Source organism: Silene latifolia, chromosome 2 (genome assembly GCF_048544455.1).
Source record: "Silene latifolia isolate original U9 population chromosome 2, ASM4854445v1, whole genome shotgun sequence".
Taxonomy (NCBI): Eukaryota; Viridiplantae; Streptophyta; class Magnoliopsida; order Caryophyllales; family Caryophyllaceae; genus Silene; species Silene latifolia.
This window is the reverse complement of record NC_133527.1, coordinates 181,694,170-181,715,511: the sequence shown is the minus strand read 5'-3', so window position 1 is coordinate 181,715,511 and position 21,342 is coordinate 181,694,170. Positions and strand designations below refer to the sequence as shown.

At 37.7% G+C, this 21,342-nt stretch overlaps 1 protein-coding gene and 1 long non-coding RNA gene across 3 annotated transcripts; both read right to left on the bottom strand.

Annotated features, from left to right (window-relative positions):
* Positions 1-7,966: 7,966 nt before the first annotated feature.
* On the bottom strand, positions 7,967-10,734 carry LOC141643582 (CRAL-TRIO domain-containing protein C23B6.04c-like). Of its 2 annotated transcripts, none has more exons than XM_074452788.1 (6): positions 10,612-10,734; positions 10,112-10,192; positions 9,125-9,301; positions 8,901-8,999; positions 8,507-8,752; positions 7,967-8,409 (listed from the first exon to the last, which is right to left on the bottom strand). In XM_074452788.1, exons 2-6 carry the CDS (start codon positions 10,172-10,174, stop codon positions 8,146-8,148), a joined length of 849 nt encoding a protein of 282 aa, XP_074308889.1. In that variant the 5' UTR covers positions 10,175-10,192; positions 10,612-10,734; the 3' UTR covers positions 7,967-8,145. The 2 variants fall into 2 exon arrangements, with proteins under 2 accessions (XP_074308889.1, XP_074308888.1); XM_074452787.1 differs by having other exon boundaries at positions 10,112-10,197; positions 10,612-10,724.
* Positions 10,735-18,396: 7,662 nt separating this feature from the next.
* On the bottom strand, positions 18,397-20,843 carry LOC141631486 (uncharacterized). Its single transcript, XR_012537639.1, has 3 exons — positions 20,686-20,843; positions 20,478-20,585; positions 18,397-18,757 (listed from the first exon to the last, which is right to left on the bottom strand). It is a non-coding gene; the product is annotated as an uncharacterized LOC141631486 (long non-coding RNA).
* Positions 20,844-21,342: the final 499 nt, after the last annotated feature.

The window sequence follows — 21,342 nt, the reverse complement described above, 5'->3', positions numbered from 1 at the left end:
CTAAGAGCATACTGTGATGCTGACTGGGGAACTTGCCAGTACAGTTGCAAGTCCTTAACAGGACAGTGTGTATTTCTAGGGGATTCTTTAATTTCTTGGAAAACAAAAAAGCAAAAGACTGTGTCCAAATCCACTGCAGAATCCGAATATAGGGCTATGTCTTATACGGCAAGTGAGTTGGTATGGATTCATGCTCTACTGAAGGATTTTAAAGTCTCTGTCACCTTGCCTATACAACTGAACTGTGACAACAAGGCTGCACAGCACATAGCTGCCAACCCAGTCTTCCATGAGAGGACAAAGCACCTAAACATCGATTGCCATTTTATTAGAGAAAGAGTGCAAGAAGGTTTGATCTCAACAGCACATGTTAAGTCAAGCATGCAGTTGGCAGACATATTAACCAAGCCCTTGGGACAACAACAACATTTCTTTCTTGCGTCCAAGTTGGGATTGCTTTTTGATCTGAAGCTTAGCAATTCCAACTTGAGAGGGGGCTGTGGAAATAATAGCATTATAGACAAAGGATAACTAACAACTCATTGACAGCTAAGCATGAGTTGGCATGTAATTAACTTTGACTCCTTTGTATACAGTTTGACTATTGGATGTATAGCTGACTTGTATATAAGCAACTCATAATGTATCTGGACAGATTAACTCAATACAATACATTTCTATTTACATTTTGTCTTTTCTCTCTCACAAATATCTTCAAGCTCTCATTGTTCATCAATGGCTTCCTGTTTGTCCGCCATTGTTGTAGCTTCAAGCTCTCCATTTCACAGATTAAATTTGGAGAGTAATATTTATGGATTATGAATTTTTATGCTTGTGGAATGCCTTTTGCAAGTGGGGTTATTGTTAAAATTTTGAAATTAATTTTTGTTATTATATTAGGCAGAACACGGTTGGGAACTAAAAGGGCCATAATTGGTATTAAAAAGAATTCTTAAAGACACGCTAGAGTCTCGAAAAAGATGATCATAGTATCGTCTTATTAGTTACCACATAATAATTTTGTGTTAATATGTGGACGGGTCGAATAGCTCGAGGTTTTACATTCTAAATCTGAATTTTCCTAGGTTTATAAACGTAGGATATTAAAAATAGGTCCGTGCATCGCACGGGCATTAAATCTAGTATAATACTATAAAAAGGCTAATTGAGTAGTGTTTTGAAGACACGTGGCATCATAAGCAACTATGAATAATCCTCTATACGATAAACTTTGACATGCTTATTAAAAAATAAAGAAAAAGAAACTCGCTTTATGACTACATTTACATAATGGTATTATTACTCTCAAAACGTTTGCACTTTCATCTCCCATACGGCATACCGTCATCTGTTCACCTCCCTTATGGTATTTAATGTGACATAATTGTGGAGAAACCGTCTTGGGCTGTTCGAATTCTTCAGTTACTTTGCGGAGTAAATGCGGATTCTGCTTATTAAAACCCAGCTTAATACGTACAATTCTTCCATCTTGGTTTTTAGGTATGCTCTTCTTTGTTTATCTTTAATTTATTTATAAATTTATGAACGGTTTTTCTAACCTATGCCCACTAGGCATAGGATAAGAAATCCAAAAAGGAAAGAAATAAATGATATTTGTATGGGAAATTGCAATATCAACTACTTTTACTTTGATTTACAAGAAAATACATTTATTACTTTCTATTTTGGGTTTTTTATCCTATGCCTAGTGGGCATAGGTTAGAAAAACCCATTTACGAATTGTATGTTTGAATAAACCGTATCCCTTATATATAAACACAAAATCTCATTGAAGACGGCGTGACGGATACCGTTTTCTCTCACAAAATATCCATTTAAAATTTTTTGATTGGCTCCCTAATTTAAGGGAAAAATATTATTTTTCTACCTCAAAACTCCACCATGATCTAGAGACATTAATTTCAATTTTAACATTCAACAATTCTAGAGTATTTTTCTACCCTTTTAATTTTTCTCTTTTATATATAGATTTTTGCTAAACATACGAAAGTAATGTGAGACAAAAGGAAATTGAAGTTTATTTGTAGAGCCAATTACTAAACCCCATTTGTTTTTGTACTGTGGGTATAATTTATGAACATGTAATCATTAACACGACTAAAAATAAAATGGGTTTTTCTATCCTATGTGTGACGATCCGCACACTTGAGCCCTTAGATTTATTTTATGCTTATGTAATTTCATTTTCCTTGTACATTTGTAGTAAATATTTTCTTAGTAGTTTTAGAATAGGTTTCCATAAATAGGTATATCGCTATTCTGAACTAAACTTGTAAAATCAATGTTTCCTGCTACCAGGATGTAAATATCAAATTTCCCTCTTTAGGGAGTACTAGTGAATGAAAATCTACTTCCTACCTTGTGCATTCGTATTGCTTGTTGTTGCTTTGTTGTGAACGACTCTTTGCCTTCACTTTACTAACAAGCCGTGTTTGTGGGATCGACACTAGGATCCCGACTCACACCCCGAGACCCGTGTATCATGCTAGTGGGCGATCCCTCACTAGTTCGAAGTTGCTTGTCGCTTGCATCTTGCCTTGAGACGGGCAAGGGTGCGCGCCACGGTCCGGCAAAAGTAGCGGACCGTGACATTTGGTATCAGAGCCCGGTCTTCGGACGGGCGTCTGCGAGCCGCATTTGTTTATCGAGATCGAGAAAATGGGCGAAACAATCCAGGACCGAGTGGATGCCTTAGAGGACGCAATCGGCGTCAAGCTTCCCAAACTCGAGGACATCGTGATGCGGATGGCCGCGAGCCTCGAGGAGTTGCAGAAGACGGTTTGTGACCTTGAGACGAAGGTAGACGGGATGGACATTCGCATCCAAGCGATCAGTGGTGCGATCCCCGACGATCGGGAGGAAGAGATCAATCATCTGCACCGAAAGGTCGAGATGTTAGAGAACACTTGTGCCACGCTCGTGAAAGCGGTGGGCAATGACGGGAAATCTATGGGGAGCCATAAGGTGAAGGCACCCCCACCTCGTGCCTACGATGGGGCGAGGGATTCGAAAGCGGTGGATAACTTTATCTTCGACATGGAGCAATACTTCCGAGTAAGTGGGCTCGACGAAGACGCGGAAGTTGTCACGGCAAGCATGTATCTAGTCGACGATGCCAAGATGTGGTGGAGGGCTAGGTACAAGGAAATTGATGCGGGCACGATTACGGTGACATCGTGGGCCGACTTCAAGAGGATCTTGAAGGATCACTTCTACCCCGAGAACACGGAGTTTGTTGCTCGGAAGAAGTTGAAGGAAATCAAGCACACCAAATCAATCCGGGAATATGTGAGGGAATTCTCAGCGTGCATGCTCGAGATTAGCGAAATGTCCGAGACGGATAGGACATTCGAGTTCATTGACGGGTTGAAGAGGTGGGCACAACAAGAGGTCATGAGGCAGAATCCCAAAACTCTGTCTTCGGCCATATCGGCTGCGGAGCGCCTACTCGACTTTCACGGAGAGCGAGAGGCACCAAGAGTGGTGGCACCAACGGGAATACGGTGCGTCCACGAGTGGGTACAATGGACAAAGGCCACAAAACAGCGCCATTTCAGTTGGGAACAGTCGGTTCCGCTCACAAGGAAGTCAAGCCCAATCGGCGAGCACTACGAACTCGCCCTCAAGCTCGTCTTCGAAGGGGGGAAACTCTACTGCTTCCACAACGAAGAGACCGTTCGCGTGTTTTGTGTGCAAGGGTCCTCACAAGATGGCCGATTGTCCGAACCAAGCGGAGTTCAATGCCATGTTCAAGAAGATGCCGAAAGGGGCTCAAGAACGTCTCGATGGGGCGTTGGCCGACTATCACCAAGAGTGTAACGAAGACTCGAGTGATGGTGAAGACCAACCACGGATAGGCTCACTTCAGAGGATCAGCGCGATGGGGAAGTACGAAGCTTCCTCCGCCAAGAAATCCGACGGGCTCATGTACGTGGACATGATGGTGAATGGGAAGCACGCACGAGCTTTGATCGACTCGGGTGCCTCCCACAACTTTGTTACGAAAGAAGAAGCTGATCGGTTGGGGCTTGTTTTGCGGGATGCTAACAGTACCTGAAGCCGGTCAATGGGAAAATGAGACGCGTCCAAGGAGTGGCTAAGAAGGTCGCGGTCCAAGTGGGTGAGTGGGCGGGGAGCTCGACTTCACCACCGTTCCGCCGGGATGACTTCAAGTTAGTACTCGGGATGCGCTTCTTTCGAAAGCATTGGTGGTATTGAAACCAAGTGACGGATCGATGCTACTAATGGGGTCTATCGTAGTGAAGACGGTGAGATGGCGACGAAGACAAGGGGCGGCATCGAATTTCGGCTATGAGGGTGATACCGACGCCGAAACAAGGGATGCGACCTTGGAGAATGCCTAAAGGTTCGGTGGAGCCGAGGGCGAACAAGACCCAGGCTAACTACGATGCTAAGTGGCCTAGGGGACGAAAGAAGAGTCTACCCTCTCACCGAGGAGTAGACAATGAGGGCCGAGATGCCCAAAGAAGTAGGCCTCGTACCATCGGGGGCCGCGTCGATGTCTTGAATCGACGTCCTGGTTTGCGGGTCGGTCGACCCAAGAGATAAGGCCTCGTACCATCAGGGGGCCGCGTCGATGTGTTGAATCGACGTCCTGGTTTGCGGTCGGTCGACCCAAGAGAGAAGGCCTCGTACCATCGGGGGCTGCGCCGAAATGCGATTCGGCGTCTGGAGATCTCACATTCCCTTGAATGTAGGTGTCTTGAAGTGACGAGAGACAAGACGAAGGTCCGTTGGGGCCGATTGAAGGAATCTCGAGAGAGGACTTTCAAGCGGCGGCAAAGTGGACTTTCCCGAGAGACAAGGAGCACGTGGTGGACTTGGAGAACATGATGTTCGGCGAGCTTCTATGTCAAGGAACTCCACCTATCCTTGAAGGGGACGAAGAAGCCAGTCATTGTTTGGGACGAAGCGCACATTCAAGCCGAGTTGTACAAGCCAATCCCCAACACCGCATGGACAAATCGAGCTCACCGAGGATGTCTCACTCAAGCACCGTTCAAGATTTTTGTGTTGTCGAGGGCGGCAACAGATTAGGTGGGGGAGAGTGTGACGATCCGCACACTTGAGCCCTTAGATTTATTTTATGCTTATGTAATTTCATTTTCCTTGTACATTTGTAGTAAATATTTTCTTAATAGTTTTAGAATAGGTTTCCATAAATAGGTATATCGCTATTCTGAACTAAACTTGTAAAATCAATGTTTCCTGCTACCATGATGTAAATATCAAATTTCCCTCTTTAGGGAGTACTAGTGAATGAAAATCTACTTCCTACCTTGTGCCTTCGTATTGCTTGTTGTTGCTTTGTTGTGAACGACTCTTTGCCTTCACTTTACTAACAAGCCGTGTTTGTGGGATCGACACTAGGATCCCGACTCACACCCCGAGACCCGTGTATCGTGCTAGTGGGCGATCCCTCACTAGTTCGAAGTTGCTTGTCGCTTGCATCTTGCCTTGAGACGGGCAAGGGTGCGCGCCACGGTCCGGCAAAAGTAGCGGACCGTGACACTATGCCCACTAGGCATAGGATAAGAAACCCAAAAAGGAAAGAATTAATGATGTTTTTCTTATAAAGTGATAGGATATTGCAATTTCCCATAAAAACATCATTAATTCTTTCCTTTTTGGGTTTCTTATAGAAAAACCCAAATAAAATAACATAACTAGAAATATTATTTCATTTCAAATCACTTAATTATAGAGCTTTGATATGCTTTGTTGGGTTCTTTTAATTGATGATGACATACCCATTTAACTTGTCCCTTCTTAATTTACTATTTCAGGTTTTAATCGATTAATTTGCAAGTCTTAATCAATCAAGGATCGTCAATCGTTTGCTACCAAAGATATAGAGTCGTTTGATCAACCTATGTAAAAGATGAAAGAGTAAAATACATGTAATAGTGACAGTCAGGCATACCGTTACTTATAACGGGTAGTAGTATGCTTGACCATCTCGTTTGACCCGTCACACTTGAAGCAAATCTTTCATTTCAAATATTTCATCCTTATCAAGATGGGCTTTCATATTTCAGATTTCAAACTTGAAATATTTTGAAGGGTGGTCTTTAAAAAGGAGTTTGTAAAGAGTACTTCAAAAGATTTCCTCTTTTATGATACACCTTTGCTTGTTTTCTTATAAAACTTTGTTTGGTTCTTTCTTCTATTAATAAGAGTTGTCTTCTTGTTAATGTCTTCTCCTTTTTGTTTTTGAAAACACAAATTAAAGGCTTTTTAAGGATAGTTACAAACTCTTTTCTCCTTTTTGCTTCTTAGAAAGAAGTTCTTTTGGTGCTAGTTTGGGAAGATGAACACTTTTATCTTTTAATCAAAAGTCTTGACCACAAACCCTAGCAAGCATCCATTCGTTTTTCCTCTATAAAAAGAGCACCACCCCTCACTTTGAAAGCAAGACTTTTACTTGAGAAATCAAAGCTTTTGCAAAATCAGTTTTAAGAACTCAAAGTTTCTAATTTGCAAAAATCTTCTAAAGTCTTCAAGTGTGTCAGTCGAAATCATTGTTGCCTCATAATATTATACTCTCTCATCTAGAAACGTTTGTAATAATAAGTTATCCCTCTCAATTATTTTAAAGAATCAGTCTAAGGAAACTTGGTTTGTAAACATTCTAGTTAGAGTGTAGAGTTCATAAGACGGAGTAGTCTTGGAACTTGATTGAGTCGCAACCGAAGTAGGTTGTTGGTCCTTTTATTGTAAGTGTTTTAAGTGGTCGGAGTAGATAACTTCACTTATTAATAAAAGAAAATTGGACGTAGGCCTTTAGAGTCGGCCGAACCAATTCATCACCATCACCCACCCGCATTAACCCAGAACTATCACCGTAGATCGCTACTCAGCAGCTCCTTCGACGGCCTGCAACTCGAGCCTCCCTTGCTTCTCCTCTGAACTCAGTCCAACCCACACCACTTTCTCGTCTCCCATCAGCATCACCACCACGATTTCAGACCAGCGACATCACCGACAACAGTCACGGCGTTCACCAATCACAGCCACCATCAATATTAGACTCGGAATCGAAACCGAGTCAATTACTCAATTGGATACAATTGAAGCACTAATCCACTCCCGGGTACCCGGCTGCCTACCCCTCGTCTCGCATCATTCAATCGCACTCCCAGACGGTCCACCGTCTGCCGCCCCCCATTCCGGCTCGGAATACATCAAATTTCCCCCTTGTTTCCAGAGAACTCCCAGCCGGTGCCACCACCGCCGGCTGGCCAACCGTCTGGGACAACAAATGCCGCGTATTAATCCGTTGATTCCGTCCCTTTGTTTTGTTTTTTGTTTTGTTCTTTTTTTTTTCTTTTCCCATTTTTTTTGTTCAAGCACCATGTATTTGGGTGGAAGGTGAGAGAGATTCAGATAATTCTTCTTTTTCTTCTTCTTCTTATTATTAGTATTAGATTACTATTATTATTATTAAAGTAGAGTATAAACACTTACCTCACATTAGTATAGACTATAGAGGACCTTCCCAACTAGACTACCATTTTAGAATAATCAAAAACTATTTAAAAATTACCCAATTAAAAAGTACTCCCTCCAATTTCATTTATTGTTCCCCTTTCCCTTTCCATTCATTTTTCTTATTGTTTCCTCTTTCCATTTTTGAACAACTTTGTGTAGTCCAAAATCAATTTGGTGTGGGGTCATATGTATTGTGTGGTCCAAATTGATTCCCTTATTTCTTATGCCAAAAAGAAAGGGGAACAATAAATGAAATTGGAGGGAGTAGTATTTAAACGGGGTCGAATACAAAGATGACGGGGTTAGATACTTTGTTTGTTCAAGTCTTTAGTTTAGTGAAACAAATGTAAGAGGTTGATTAATTGTAAACTAACATGGAAATGAAGAATACGATAAGGGAAGTGAAAAGAAGAGAATTGTGGTGGTATTTAGTCATTTGGATAAAGTAAGTCAGATTATATATTTCATGAATTACAAGAGTTCTCTTTATTGAGCTGACGCGGATATAAATTAATTTTACAGGTAGCACAGTGACAGAAAAATAACAAAATTCTTAGTCTTCCAAGTAATATTGTCTCACATATTAGATTGACACAGTGGGTTGGAGTTACATCAGCTTCTGGTGTGCTCATCAGTAACATCACCATTTAAAGTATGTCGATCGAAACCCCAAAGTTTGGCGGTTTTCAAATCGTCTTCACGCATTAACCTTGAGAATTCTTCATGCTCATATTCCAATGTCGCTTTCCCACCAAACTCCCTTGGAAGGTTTTCCAAGTCGAAATAGATTTCCATCAGCTCAACACTATCTTTGTAGTCCGGGTAAACAAATTTTACTTTCTCACGAGTCTTCTCGTCCAGAAAATACTTGCATACCTATCAGAAATAAAATTCTCAGAGCCAGCTATTAACCGCTTCAAAAGGTTTTCAAAACCGGATCCCCTTCACAAGGAGAAAAGAGGAAAATACATACGTTATAGAAGGCTTGAAAGATCCTAGGCGGATTATAGAGAAATTCAACAGCGAGTCTTTCAGGGTAATGATTCTGAAATATATTAATGATTTCTCGAGTCGTTTTGATGGATGAATTTTTTTTCATTGAAAAGTCGGTGAAGTCTATCAACCAGCACATCTGTTCTTGGCCCTCTGGTAGATTCAGGATGGCATTCTCTAACATGTACACCAAATGCCTAATATTACCTTCTGGTGATGTTGTGTTCTGAAACACATAAATTGACGAGTTAACTATCGGAATGACAATTGAGTGCAATCTGGTACATTGGTACCGATTCAAACCAGTACTGTAATGTATACTGTAACATGCAAATCAACACGGCAACATACAAAAGGGAAAGAATGGTGATCACCTGCTTCCCCGGTCTCATTATGAGGACGGTTCTTCCTTGACGATCATGGAAGTTTGCTCGAGATATTTTCCCTGTCTCACCTTCATGCGCAACCTCATCCTGTAATTCATAAATTCAGACTATAGAAGAGACGTTGGAAGGGAGTAAACAGATATTGGCTAGTCACAGGACAAAAATAATAAATAATTAGGACGAAGGAAGTAAACAAAGATTGCCTAGCTTACCCAAGAAATTTCCTCAGGTTTGTAAGAAGCCCTCCATTTGAAAGTCTCCTCTAACATGATCTTTGCGTTAACAACATTCCAGTTTCTTGCTCTCAGGTACCGTCTCAAGCAACCTTCCGTACAGAAGGTTGACTCACGTCCAGACAGCGCGCCAAGAGCCAACTTGAGTTCATTTACCTACTTAATCAGACAATAGCTCAATTCACGGGCACGCAGACAAACCAAATATACAATAACACGCGTTTCCAATCCAAGGATTAGGTCACATACTCACGTTTCATATATCCAATCCCTATACCCCGTCAAGCCTTCTAGTGTAATGTTATCGTTATATTGACCGTCTGAGAAAGCCATCTCATTTCCAATAATTTGCCAAAGAAGGCGAAAACTGTAAATGACACTCCATTTCGTCATAACTCGACACACCCCTTAGATTTTAATGCTATATACACTTATCATGGTTATCAACAACAACAACAACAACAACATCAGAGCCTTAATCCCAAAATGATTTGGGGTCGGCTGACATGAATCATCTTTTCGAACCGTCCATGGGTGCACGCACGCCTCAAAATGCGAATAAAAAAGGGAAGATGAAAAACAAAAAGGAAGAACGAAAATGTAATTGAAAGTCAAGGTGAACTTAGGGGTTTTAAAATCGAATTCCGTCTTTCTTTTATAAAAACTTAAAATTTAAATCGAGAGAAAAGATTAAAACGATTTTTAAAAACCGAAATAGAGTGAAGGATCCGGAATGAACCAGATGAAATCTATAAGGAAGTGGTTGGTGAAAAAGTGTAATAAAGGAGAGAAAAATAAATAAATTAATTTCTTTAAATTAAATAAAAAAAACACTAAATATGTCAAAAAACATCAAATACTAAAACACTATCATGGTTATCAAGAATCAAAAATTAAATCATTAAGCTATTAACTAGATCTAATTAAGAAATTCAACTATTACTATGATCGGATACAAATGATTACCTTGGCATCGCACTGCAAAGGATCAATTTCATCATCATGGTCCTGAGATTTTCTCCAGAACATTGTTGATCTGCAATTGATCTAACCTAACAAAACGCCATCATCATACTTTATTACGCCAAAAGAGGAACGAAATATAGTACTCCACATTAGTAAAACTAATGTGCAGTAACAGCTATCGAAATAATGTGTTTCGCAATCTGTTTGTGTAGGCCGCCTCACACAAGTATTCGGAAGAACGAAAAATTGGAAGTATCATGTCAAACAAGTCAACGCATTGACTTTAATCTGATCAATATCAATGAAGAAAATCGAATAGGCTAGATTATCATAGAATTAAGACAACCAAAGAAAGTCAAACTTCAGCAGAAATGAGAAAATAATATTCACAAGGCATAGAAAGGTTGCATAATTGAATAATGCAAGAAGAGTAAATAATATATCTCGACGATAAATACATAAAATGAATGAATTAAGATCAGATTAAGTTGAGAGCGTACCGAAAGAGATGGAGGAGAAGAGAGAGGTGATGGAGAGCTTCTTAAGTTGCTCGTAATCAAGTAAGGAGGATATTATATCTTCCTTAGCTTGAGGCCTAAACAATGATGGTCTCGAGATTCGACCTCGGGATTTCATGCTGATTCGACTCTGATATTTTATTAGTTTATTAAAGGTTTAAGTTAGTGGTTGAGGTCCAACCCGTGCATATTGTAATGCGCCTTGTGTGTCTCAATATTGTTCATTTCCATTTAAATGTTCAATTTAAGTCTGAAAATAATTTCATAGGCATAATAATAACATTAGTGAATTTTTTTTTTTAACTCGAATGGAAAACAAAGCAATTGAATGAAATTAAGTCGAAAACGGTAATGATTCATAAGTAGTGTTACACAAAAGCAGAAGGTAATTATAAAAACATGAAAACTAAATACAACACCACATCCGATATTGTCCTTGACTAGACCTGGCAAAATCAACCCGGCCCGATTGACCCGACCCGAAAAGGTTGACCCGAGACCCGAAATCGACCCGAACTGCCGCACCCGAATGACACCCGAAGTCCGAATTGACCCGACCCGAAAATGACCCGAGCTTTCATGGACCCGTAACAGACCCGACCCGAAATGCCCGACCCGAAACCACTCAACCCGAAAATGACCCGACAAAATATAACCCTAATTGACCCCAAAAGTCATGAAATGCCTTTTTCTCTCTTAATTATTGACCCGAAAATGACCTGGCCCAAAATAACCCGACCCGCTTGACCCGAAATAGACCCGACAAACAAACCCGAAACAGACCCGGAATCCGAAATGACCCGGCCCGACCCGAGCTAACCCGAAAATTTGAGAAACCTGAAATGGCCCGACCCGAAATGGCCTGACCCGAACCCGACCCGTTAACCCGATTTGGCAGGTCTATCCTTGACATACAGGTAAATAAAAGAAAATGCAACTAATCGGCTCGTTAAATATTAGGAGCATGATGATATAATTATCAAGCGAAGAGTTCAGCACGAACAACTTAACCATTCCGTCCTAATTATTTGTTTTGTTTATTCTTTATAAAACACGTATTTTAATCAAGCAAAGGTAAACAAATAAATGAGACGGATGGATTGGAGTAACATAACTAGAAATTAACAGACTCAATTGCGATCTCTGTGTTCCTTGGTCTGGTTACGGGAAACCTCCTTCTCCTTGACCTCACTTCCTTGGCTGTCGTCATGGTGTGCTTTTCATTCGTTCATTCATTTCACCAAAAACGCATTCAAAAGTTAGTAAAATATGAACTTCACAAATTTAATTAAACTATAATATATAAATTCGGAGTAAAAGTGCTTTTTTTTTTTTTTTTTTTTGGTTTCTTCTCATTTTTTTTTTTTTTGGTTTCATGAGATGAGCGCACTATGTCACGAATAAGAAAACACTTGAGCTAACTGAACTTAACTGAAATACAGGTAGATTATACAAAAATAATTACCAGGATCTTGGACGATTTTCATTTCAGCGTTGTCTTCATCATTACCACCGTAAACTCCACCAAACCCTTCTTCGTCACTCCTTGTAGCGTACCCTGCCCCAAATGATTCTTCCATCCCGTTCCTTTGCGACCTTACGTTTTAAGATAAAGTTTTCAATCATATTAAAATTAAAACTACGGTACAAAAGTTAATTTATAAAAGAGATACCGCATGCAATGCGTTTGATTAAAATATACCTCACGTATAAAGAAGAAATTTAAGATATAAAAAAAATGTATGAAAATGAAATGAATGAAGCGAATAACAGAAAGAAAGACGAGTTACAACCTCTTATCCTTTTCTTGGTCTTTCTTAACGTCCATATTGCCCAAGTCGGGTTGCTTAGGACGATCAGTACCGCTATTAACGTGCACGAATCTGACACGACCACTTCGTTTAGAGGATGTTTGTATAGAGGATAAAGACGATGAAGATGAGCTGAAAAATGAAGATGATTGTAAGGTAAACCGACCCAATTTAATGACGTGATTCATTGTCCTATAAGATAGATTTTTTTTTTTTTTTTGCCGAGGAATACAAAATGGTAACACCGTATACTAATATAAATCTATCTATAAGACCAAGGTGTCGGAGGAACAGAGGTGTGATTGCTCTGGAAAAGAACAGGTTACACGTCTCTTCGATTAGTGGCTTACTAAGTTACTACAACACAACATGTGTCATTTTGTTTCGTTCTTTTAGAGATGTAAATAACTAAACAAAGTTTTGAGTCTCTATTCTCGAAGTTTCCTAAATCAACTTAGACCTGTACTCGGATCGGGTTAGGGCCGGGCCGGGCTCTCTTAATCAGACCCGGGCCAGGTCAGGGGGAGGGGCGGGCTTGGCCGGGCTGGGATATGTGCTTGACCCGGGCCAGGACCCGAGGCGGGCCAAGGGCGGGGCTTACCATTTTGTTTTTTTATTTTTTATTTTTGCTAAAATGACCGGCCATGGACGGGCCGAGCTGGAATTTTAGGACCCGGGCCAGGCCAGGGTTAACGCCGGGCCGGGACGGGTCAGGCCAAGTTGCATAAAATGACGGGTCATGGCGAGCCGGGTTCAGGATGGGCTGGGTCTGGGCCGGGTCAGCCCGTGCTGATGGCCAGCTCTAAATCAAGTCATCAACTATTCTTTCATGTCAATATGTCATCTTACATTCTTACTCATGTACTCCCTCCTATTCATAATAACTCTTCCCCTTTCCTTTTTCATCTATTCATATAACTCTCCTCCTTTCCTTATTTAGTAAAGTTTTATGCTTATTTTAATCACCTCACCCCACAACAATACCCCACAATACTCATATTTTATTTTATTTTAATCACCTTACCCCACAACAATACTTATTTTAATCATCTTACCCCACAATAATACCTTCCCTCTCTCCAATTACCTTACACCACCACAATACTTTACAATAAAATAACCCTCCCCTTAATTTGCGTGCCCTTTTGAAAGGGGAGAATTATTATGAATAGGAGGGAGTACTAAATAAAGAAACACGCATCTGATATATTCTCTCCTATTCAGTATGATGTTCCACATTGGATTTTGAGGATAGTAAAATTCATAATTTTAAGTTAATAAGTTCAAAAATTTTATAGTAAAATTCATAATTTTAAAGCAAAATTGAAAATTTTATTAATTTTAAATATGTTTTACCTTTTTAAATTTAAAAAATCGTTTAAAAAAGACGTTAAAAATTATTTCTTGACCCATATTCTGACCCTGGCCCGACCTCGTGACCTGTATAACCCGACTCATATCTAACCTGACCCATATTTGACCTGACCCATTTTCTAACCCGACCCAACCCGTTTGACAGGTCTAATCACGAACCATGGAGTTCAAACCTGGCTAGTATTTGGTAAAGACCAAGTGGAGGTTTGTGTCAATATTTGGACAGTTCCAAGTTCCAACATAGCTAGCTGGACCAATTGGCCCAAATCTGGAGTCAACGCTACTAAATAATGGGCCTCGCCCAGATGTGGAAAACAGAAACTTGATACGGAGACGGAGTACTTGATTCTCACAAAATACAAATCACCTGTTTTCCATTAAATTGATCTATTCTTATGAGTCTCTCTCTACATATGCTCAAAAACAAATAAAGTTTGACGTAATAAGCTCAGAAAAAATATAAAAATGCTCAAAAACAAGTAAAATCTGAGGTAATATATCCGATGTATGTTCCTTTTACTCGTCTCTACTCTCTTCCTACTATAAAACTGATATCTTTTTCGATTCTGTTTTTCTTTGTTACTCAGAGGCCCATAACACGTTATGAATACATACGACTATACGAGTCTTTAACCCTAATTTTTTCCTTAATAATCGGGCACGGCCTCTTTGTTCCTATTTTCTTTAATCTTCTAACGTTACATCTCCAGGTTTGTTTTAATCTCTTTCTCTAAACATTCCTAATGACCCTAAAAATTAAATTAGATTAGTTACCCATGTTTTCAATTTGATAGCTTACTTATTTTGTGTTTATTATATGTAGCTTACCAATTTTGTTACTTTATTAACTCTTAACTAGGTTTGTGACCCGTGAAATTCACGGGTTTATTTGTTTTAGTTTTGATATTTTTATCGTATTGTTAATATTTGTTCGAGCAATTAGTTGTTGATCCATTTAAAAATATACAGTCTTGAAATACATATAAACTAGTTTTCTTGCCCGTGCGTTGCACGGATATTAAAATAATGTGTGATAAATTTCACAATAAAATGGAATATAGACATATAGCACATCGTTCATGTCTAAGATTTTATGTATGCCGCATGACCAACAAATAATTCCAGTTAACATAATATTGACATAAGAATAAAAGAGTGTTTGATTAATAAAATACTTTTTTGTAGGAAAATAAAACCAATATGAAGTTTATACATATGATACTTGGACTGATAGTTTTTAGAATTTGTTCATTAATACCTGTTTATTTTTCAATTGGTCAAGAAAACAATAATATCTACTCTGCATAATCAACTCAATGATGCAAAAAATCTCCTTCTTTCGACTAACAACCATAATTTAATCATTGCTGGATGAAATTGTAATTATGTAAAAACATTTAGAGGTAGTTAGAATGTTATATCTCGCGGTAAAACTATAGAAGTACGTTTGAATGTGAACCAAATTCCGACGCAATACTACATGGCTAGGGCTGCTTATGAACACCCCCCCCCCCTTCTCTATAGCAATAGTCTTGGCCCCTATCTTCTCATTTGAAACAAAATCATTCACCCAAACCCCTATTTTTCTTCCCTATTTACACAAATGATCTAAAACAATCTCATTCCTTGAAAGATCGATCCTTGTCTCCGAAACTTATCTCAAATTTATCCAACCAAGTGAAAAACTAAACCCCTACTTCTAGAAAAATTCACCATCCAATGTAAACTATCCCTTACTCTCGACAATGTTGTTTTTTTAAGAAAATAAAACCAATATGGAGTTTATATATATGATACTTGGGACTGAGAGTTTTTAAATTTTGTTCATTAATACCTGTTTGTTTTTCAATTGGTCAAGGAAAACAATAATCATTGTTGGGTCAAATGCTAGTTACGTAAAAATATTTACAGGTAGTTAAATGTTATATCTCCCGGTGAAACTATAGACGTATCTTTGAATGTGAACCAAATTCCAACGCAATATTACATGGTTGGGGCTACTTATGACACCCTCCTATAACAATAGTCTTGCCCCCCATCTTCTCATTTGAAACAAAATCCTTCACGCAGACCCCTATTTTTCTTCCCTATTCACACACATGATCTAAAACAATCTCATCCCTTGAAAGATCGATCCTTGTCTTCGAAACTTCTCTCAAATTTATCCAACCAAGTGAAAAACTAAACCCCTACTTCTAGAAAAATCCACAATCCAATGGAAACTAACCCTTGCTCTCGACAATGTCGTTAGAATTAAGATTTGAATTTAATTTGGATTGATGGGGTTAAGATTAAGTTTATCAATATGATCTTTTGAGGTTTCTTGTTATTATTCATGTTACCTATATGTTTTAATGCAAGCGATATTTTGCTGATAAATAACCTTATTTATTATCACTATCCTCGTTAAACTCATCACCCTTCCACAAATGCACTCTCCCTCCACCCCACTAATTTACCCGCAAAATAAAACATCAGCCACTGTGATTAGTTCTTACTACTTGAAACAACCAACAATCCATTACCACTATCACTACCTTTCTGCTACGTTTTACATTTAAGAAGTCATAAATCACATTCACCTTCATGAAACACCAATTTACTCCAGATGATATATATGGATCCTCGTCTCCCTTATCGAAGACAATTTATTTCTCCTTCAACAAAGATCAAAAATTTAAGAAGCAATCTTCCCTCTTATCTCTCTCTCATTCTCTTCCTAGTGTTTTTCTCATCCCCTCCCCTACCTCCATTCCAAATACTCAAACAAAGTGTTTGGGTACTATGTTTGTAAACTGAATAAGTTTGAATATTATATATATACACGAACTTTGCTATTTATTTCATTTTGCATATATAAATCTTAGTACCCCATCTCATTTTTATTGTCACTTTTTTTCTTCAAATTTTATTATCTCATAATTATTATCCCCTTTCTAGATCTAGTAAGGAAAAACTTTAGTCAACCAACTCGTCGCAATCAACCTCATTCCCACTCGAAACAACTTTTATCCCACTACTTAATCCCTTCGGTTCACACATAAAACGGTCTAAAATGCAAAGCTTTCATCTCTCTCTTGAAATGTCCATCTAACTAACAGAAAACTAACTGTTACTTTCTGAACTTCATCATTTTTACATCCCATAAAGATTAAGTTGAACATGACAAAAAAAATGCAGAAACTTAGGTTTTGTTTGATAACGACATATTGAACATTTTTTTTTAGCATTTTGAGAGTTTTTACACTATTTAAATAACAAATGTGCTATTTTGAGTGTTGATCATCGACATATTGAAATAGTAGATTGTGGTGTAATTTCATATTTTACATTATGACCTTTAATTAGTATATTATAAGAAAATAAAAATTGAGTTTTTTTATCTCTGAGAAAAATAAAGATCAAACTTTATCTTTATCATATTTATAATTAATATTCTTCACTTAAAATATATAAATTTAAGCAAGTTCAAATAAGTTAGCTAAAAGTTATAAATCACAAATTGTACGGAGCAGTATAATTATTTTTTTATTAATATGAGATAAATGTCACAAACTTCATGATAATATTAATGCGGTAGAGAATTATAGAAGATTTGGCAAGTATGTGACCCCCTTTTAGGTTTAATTTTTTTTATTTATTTTTATAATTTTGCCTAAAGGTAGTTAAAGCATCGTATTATGCATGACGAATATGTCTTACCCTTCCCCAATTCGTATCTCTCTCTAAATTATAGTGATGATGTGCTCAATTTACACACAAAAGAAAAAATATATAGCATTAACAATAATTAGTTTGCTCCATATAATTGAATAGTACCGTTTTTTATGCATGTAAATTTATCAGAAGAAAAGCTTGAGAGAGACGGTCTTCACTATGTTAGGGAAAGACTACTCTTACCCTTTTATTTGGTTTTCATGACTTTTTTTTAATGTTGATCGTTGCTTGAATTGAATCTTAACCTTATACATATTTCTATAATAAGTGTATCTAATTTACCTTCAAGCCTCATTCAAATCTATTTTATTACTCGTGGTACCATTTTTACTTTAAATTGTAAAACAATCGCACAATAAAGTTTTTCAAACCATTTACTCATTTGTCATAATATTATATTTGGATTCGCAAATTAGCAGCAACTTTCTTTATCTTTTAATACTCCTTGAAAAATAGATATCAAACTTTGTACTTATAAATAATTTGTGAATATCTTATTTAAATTTTGATTAATATACTTTTATATAGTGATAAATGAATGTAAATAATATAATAATAAATTATCAATAGAAGTTGAAGTGTATTGTGAGGGAAGTAACTTTAAAATTAGTAGGAGAAATACATATGACATTTGAAAAATAAACTTCGTATTATGTATAATTAAATATGACATTAGCAATAACAAAAGACGTAGGTGGCATATTTCAGCGTTCATTTTACTCTTTACATGAGTAATTCCATGTAGTACGTATGTAACGCCCCGTAATTTTGGACCGTTAATATATTTCGAAAATAATTAATTAATCAAGTAGAATTTGATATTAATGTATTTTAAGTATAAATACTTCATACCAACTGTGACACCCTTAAATCTAGCCTTAACTAATTACGTAAATTCTACGGAAAAACTGGTAGGATATGTTTGTAAATGGTTCAACTAGTCAAAAACCTGCAATTTCAAAAAATTTTCTTCCTAAACCATTCACAACCAATCCAACTCAAGAAGAGTGTCAACAACCCTGCAAAAGCTGATAAACTAATTTACATACATAACTAAAGACGCGGAAATATAAGGATACAAACCAAAATAGAAAAGGGAGACATATGTCCCTTCAAATTATATACAAAACCAAAATAGAAAAGGTTTACTAAAAGAATAGCCAAACTAGGTCCAAGGTTCCTTATGCTCACTAGCTCGTCTGTGACCCCAACAAAGCATCAACAACCTGTCAATCGCATTTTATACAAACACGAAAGCCACAATTCAGTGGGGAGTAACTTCGAGTCCTCCCAGCCACGAATCGTCAAAATTAATGTAACATGTAATGTAACATGTAAACAATTTGATAAACCATTTACTTATCATGTATTCTGACAAATGACCCCTAAACTGACCAAACTAAACTATCATGTGAATCATATAACAAATAGTAATCCAAACTTTATCAATCAGAATCCGCTTACATCTCACCTATTACAATTCATAAAATCACCATACAAGAAAGGGCAATATATCAAAGACAGGCATAAGTTCTTAGCACGGTCAATAGTCACTTTGTAACTCGAGTCTATACCACGAGGTAGGGAAGGTAATCGAACCGGTATCTTGGCTCAGCGGTTAATATTAATAAAACATGGCCAAGAGACAACACAACCCTAGCCTAAAATCTGCGCAGACCTAGACATGCGGATACACACCACCGCACCCAAGACCCACAACTTTTTTTAAAACAAAGTGAAGTGAGTACCCTAAGGAGTCCACCAAAGGGTTGACTAGTACTTAAGCTGACCACTTGCTATCAAAATAAGTAACTGAGGTCATGCCCCAACTTGGATAAACATCCACTAGTCAGGAACACAAAGGCTATCAAGCAGTGAACATATACTCGTCAAAGACTATAAAGACCTATCTATGATGAAGGCCGAAATACTCACCTAGGACCTAGTCCCAGCTAGTCCCAGCTTGAATACTTTAGCCCTCACCACACAAGACTCACCACACCAGTCAAGTAAGACACCCACTTAACCATAAGAGGGCAATAAGTCCTACTTACCAACATAAATTCTAATATTCTATCATGTGAAAGGCTATATAAATGTCTAATCGGCGAGATAAACCAACGAGAATCCTCAATACAAATTTCCAATTCTAACAATATTAACCAAATTAAAGGCTTCGGGGAATCTAGGGCCGTTTTTACAATATAAAAAGCTACTTAAATCAACTAATTACACATGTGAGATAAAAATATAATGAATGGCCTAAAACAAGAAAAAGGCCGACTATCTAATTCATTCAAAATTTCATCCAACCAAATTTTTACCCGCAACCCCAGCCCTGCGACAGGTACGGGTCAAATTGCGGCTGACCAATCACTCAATTAACTGACATCGCATCAGTCAAAGGGACTAAGGCTCAGTTTTCGGCACAATCAACAAAACATTACAATTATCCCTATACAATTCATTCTGAGCCTATTATTTACAAATTCATTTTGTAAACTATCCTAACATGTGATAACTATTAATATAAGCATAGTTTTACCATTAACATAATTTTTATTACTTATATGATTCAATTCCTAAAGTGTACTCATACTAACTATGTCATTAATAAACCTGAAATGACAAATTTTGCATGGAAAACCGCGAAACAAGCAACGGACCGACCCGGGCCAGCCGTGGGCCTGCCACGGGCTTGCCGGCCTGCTGCCCGTCCCCCTACACCACCATTTTTTTCCATTTTTGTTTAGTAGAAGACCGTCTGAACATTAATTAATCGTTCCCAATTCAACTTTGTTAATTTAAACTAACAAAAGGCATAAATTAAGCATGCATGCAACGAATTTTAACATGTGAAAACTACTACTCCAACAAAAATCACCAAACATACAAAAACAACAAAGATTGTGACGATAATTCGTCGAGTAACTCGAAATATGTTACCTTAAGCTAGAAAAAGGCAAAATAACCCTTGAGAAAACCCTAAAAACAGTAGCTACCCATCATCCTCTACTACATAGGAGTCCCCCACATCATCCTCAAAATCTTCACCTATTAAAAACAACAAAAACACAACAAAAGTCACCAAAACCGAAATTATACCCAAAAATCGTCTTAAAACAACTTCAAGAAAACTGAAATTAAAACATACTAGGTTGTAGATCTCGTCGAGGGGATTCCGGAAATATAAATTATGCGAAAAACCGATAAGAAACGAAGAAATTATGTCGATTTTTAGCTTGAAATGAAGAAAAATGGTGTTTATGGTTTTGGAAAAAGGAAGAACGATGAAGGAGGTGATGATGGACAGGAAAAATCAGAAAGAAAGGAAGGGGAAAGGGAGGTCCGCGGGAAAGGAAAAGAAAGGAGGAAAGAGCGGGTTTGCGTCGGGATTTTTCGAGTCGGTTTTGACTCAGTTCGATAATAATTAAAACCGTAGGTCAAATGCTAATTCCGTCAAGACCAAAGTTTTTAAACACGGGATTACAAGAAAATTGAATACTCATACGACCCATTTCCAAATTCGTTTACCCAACGTTCAAAAGAATTGTCATTTTCCCCCCGATACGCCCTTATTTCGAAATAAAAAGTTTTACACGGTTTAAACTATTTTTAAACATCTCGAAACTATCAAAATAAATACTTTACCTCAAAATATAATAAAATTATATTTCTTTGAGTTATTTTTACTTAAAATACATTAATATCAAATTCTACTTGATTAATTAATTATTTTCGAAATATATTAACGGTCCAAAATTACGGGGCGTTACAATCACCCCTCCTTTTAAAAAGTTTCGTCCTCGAA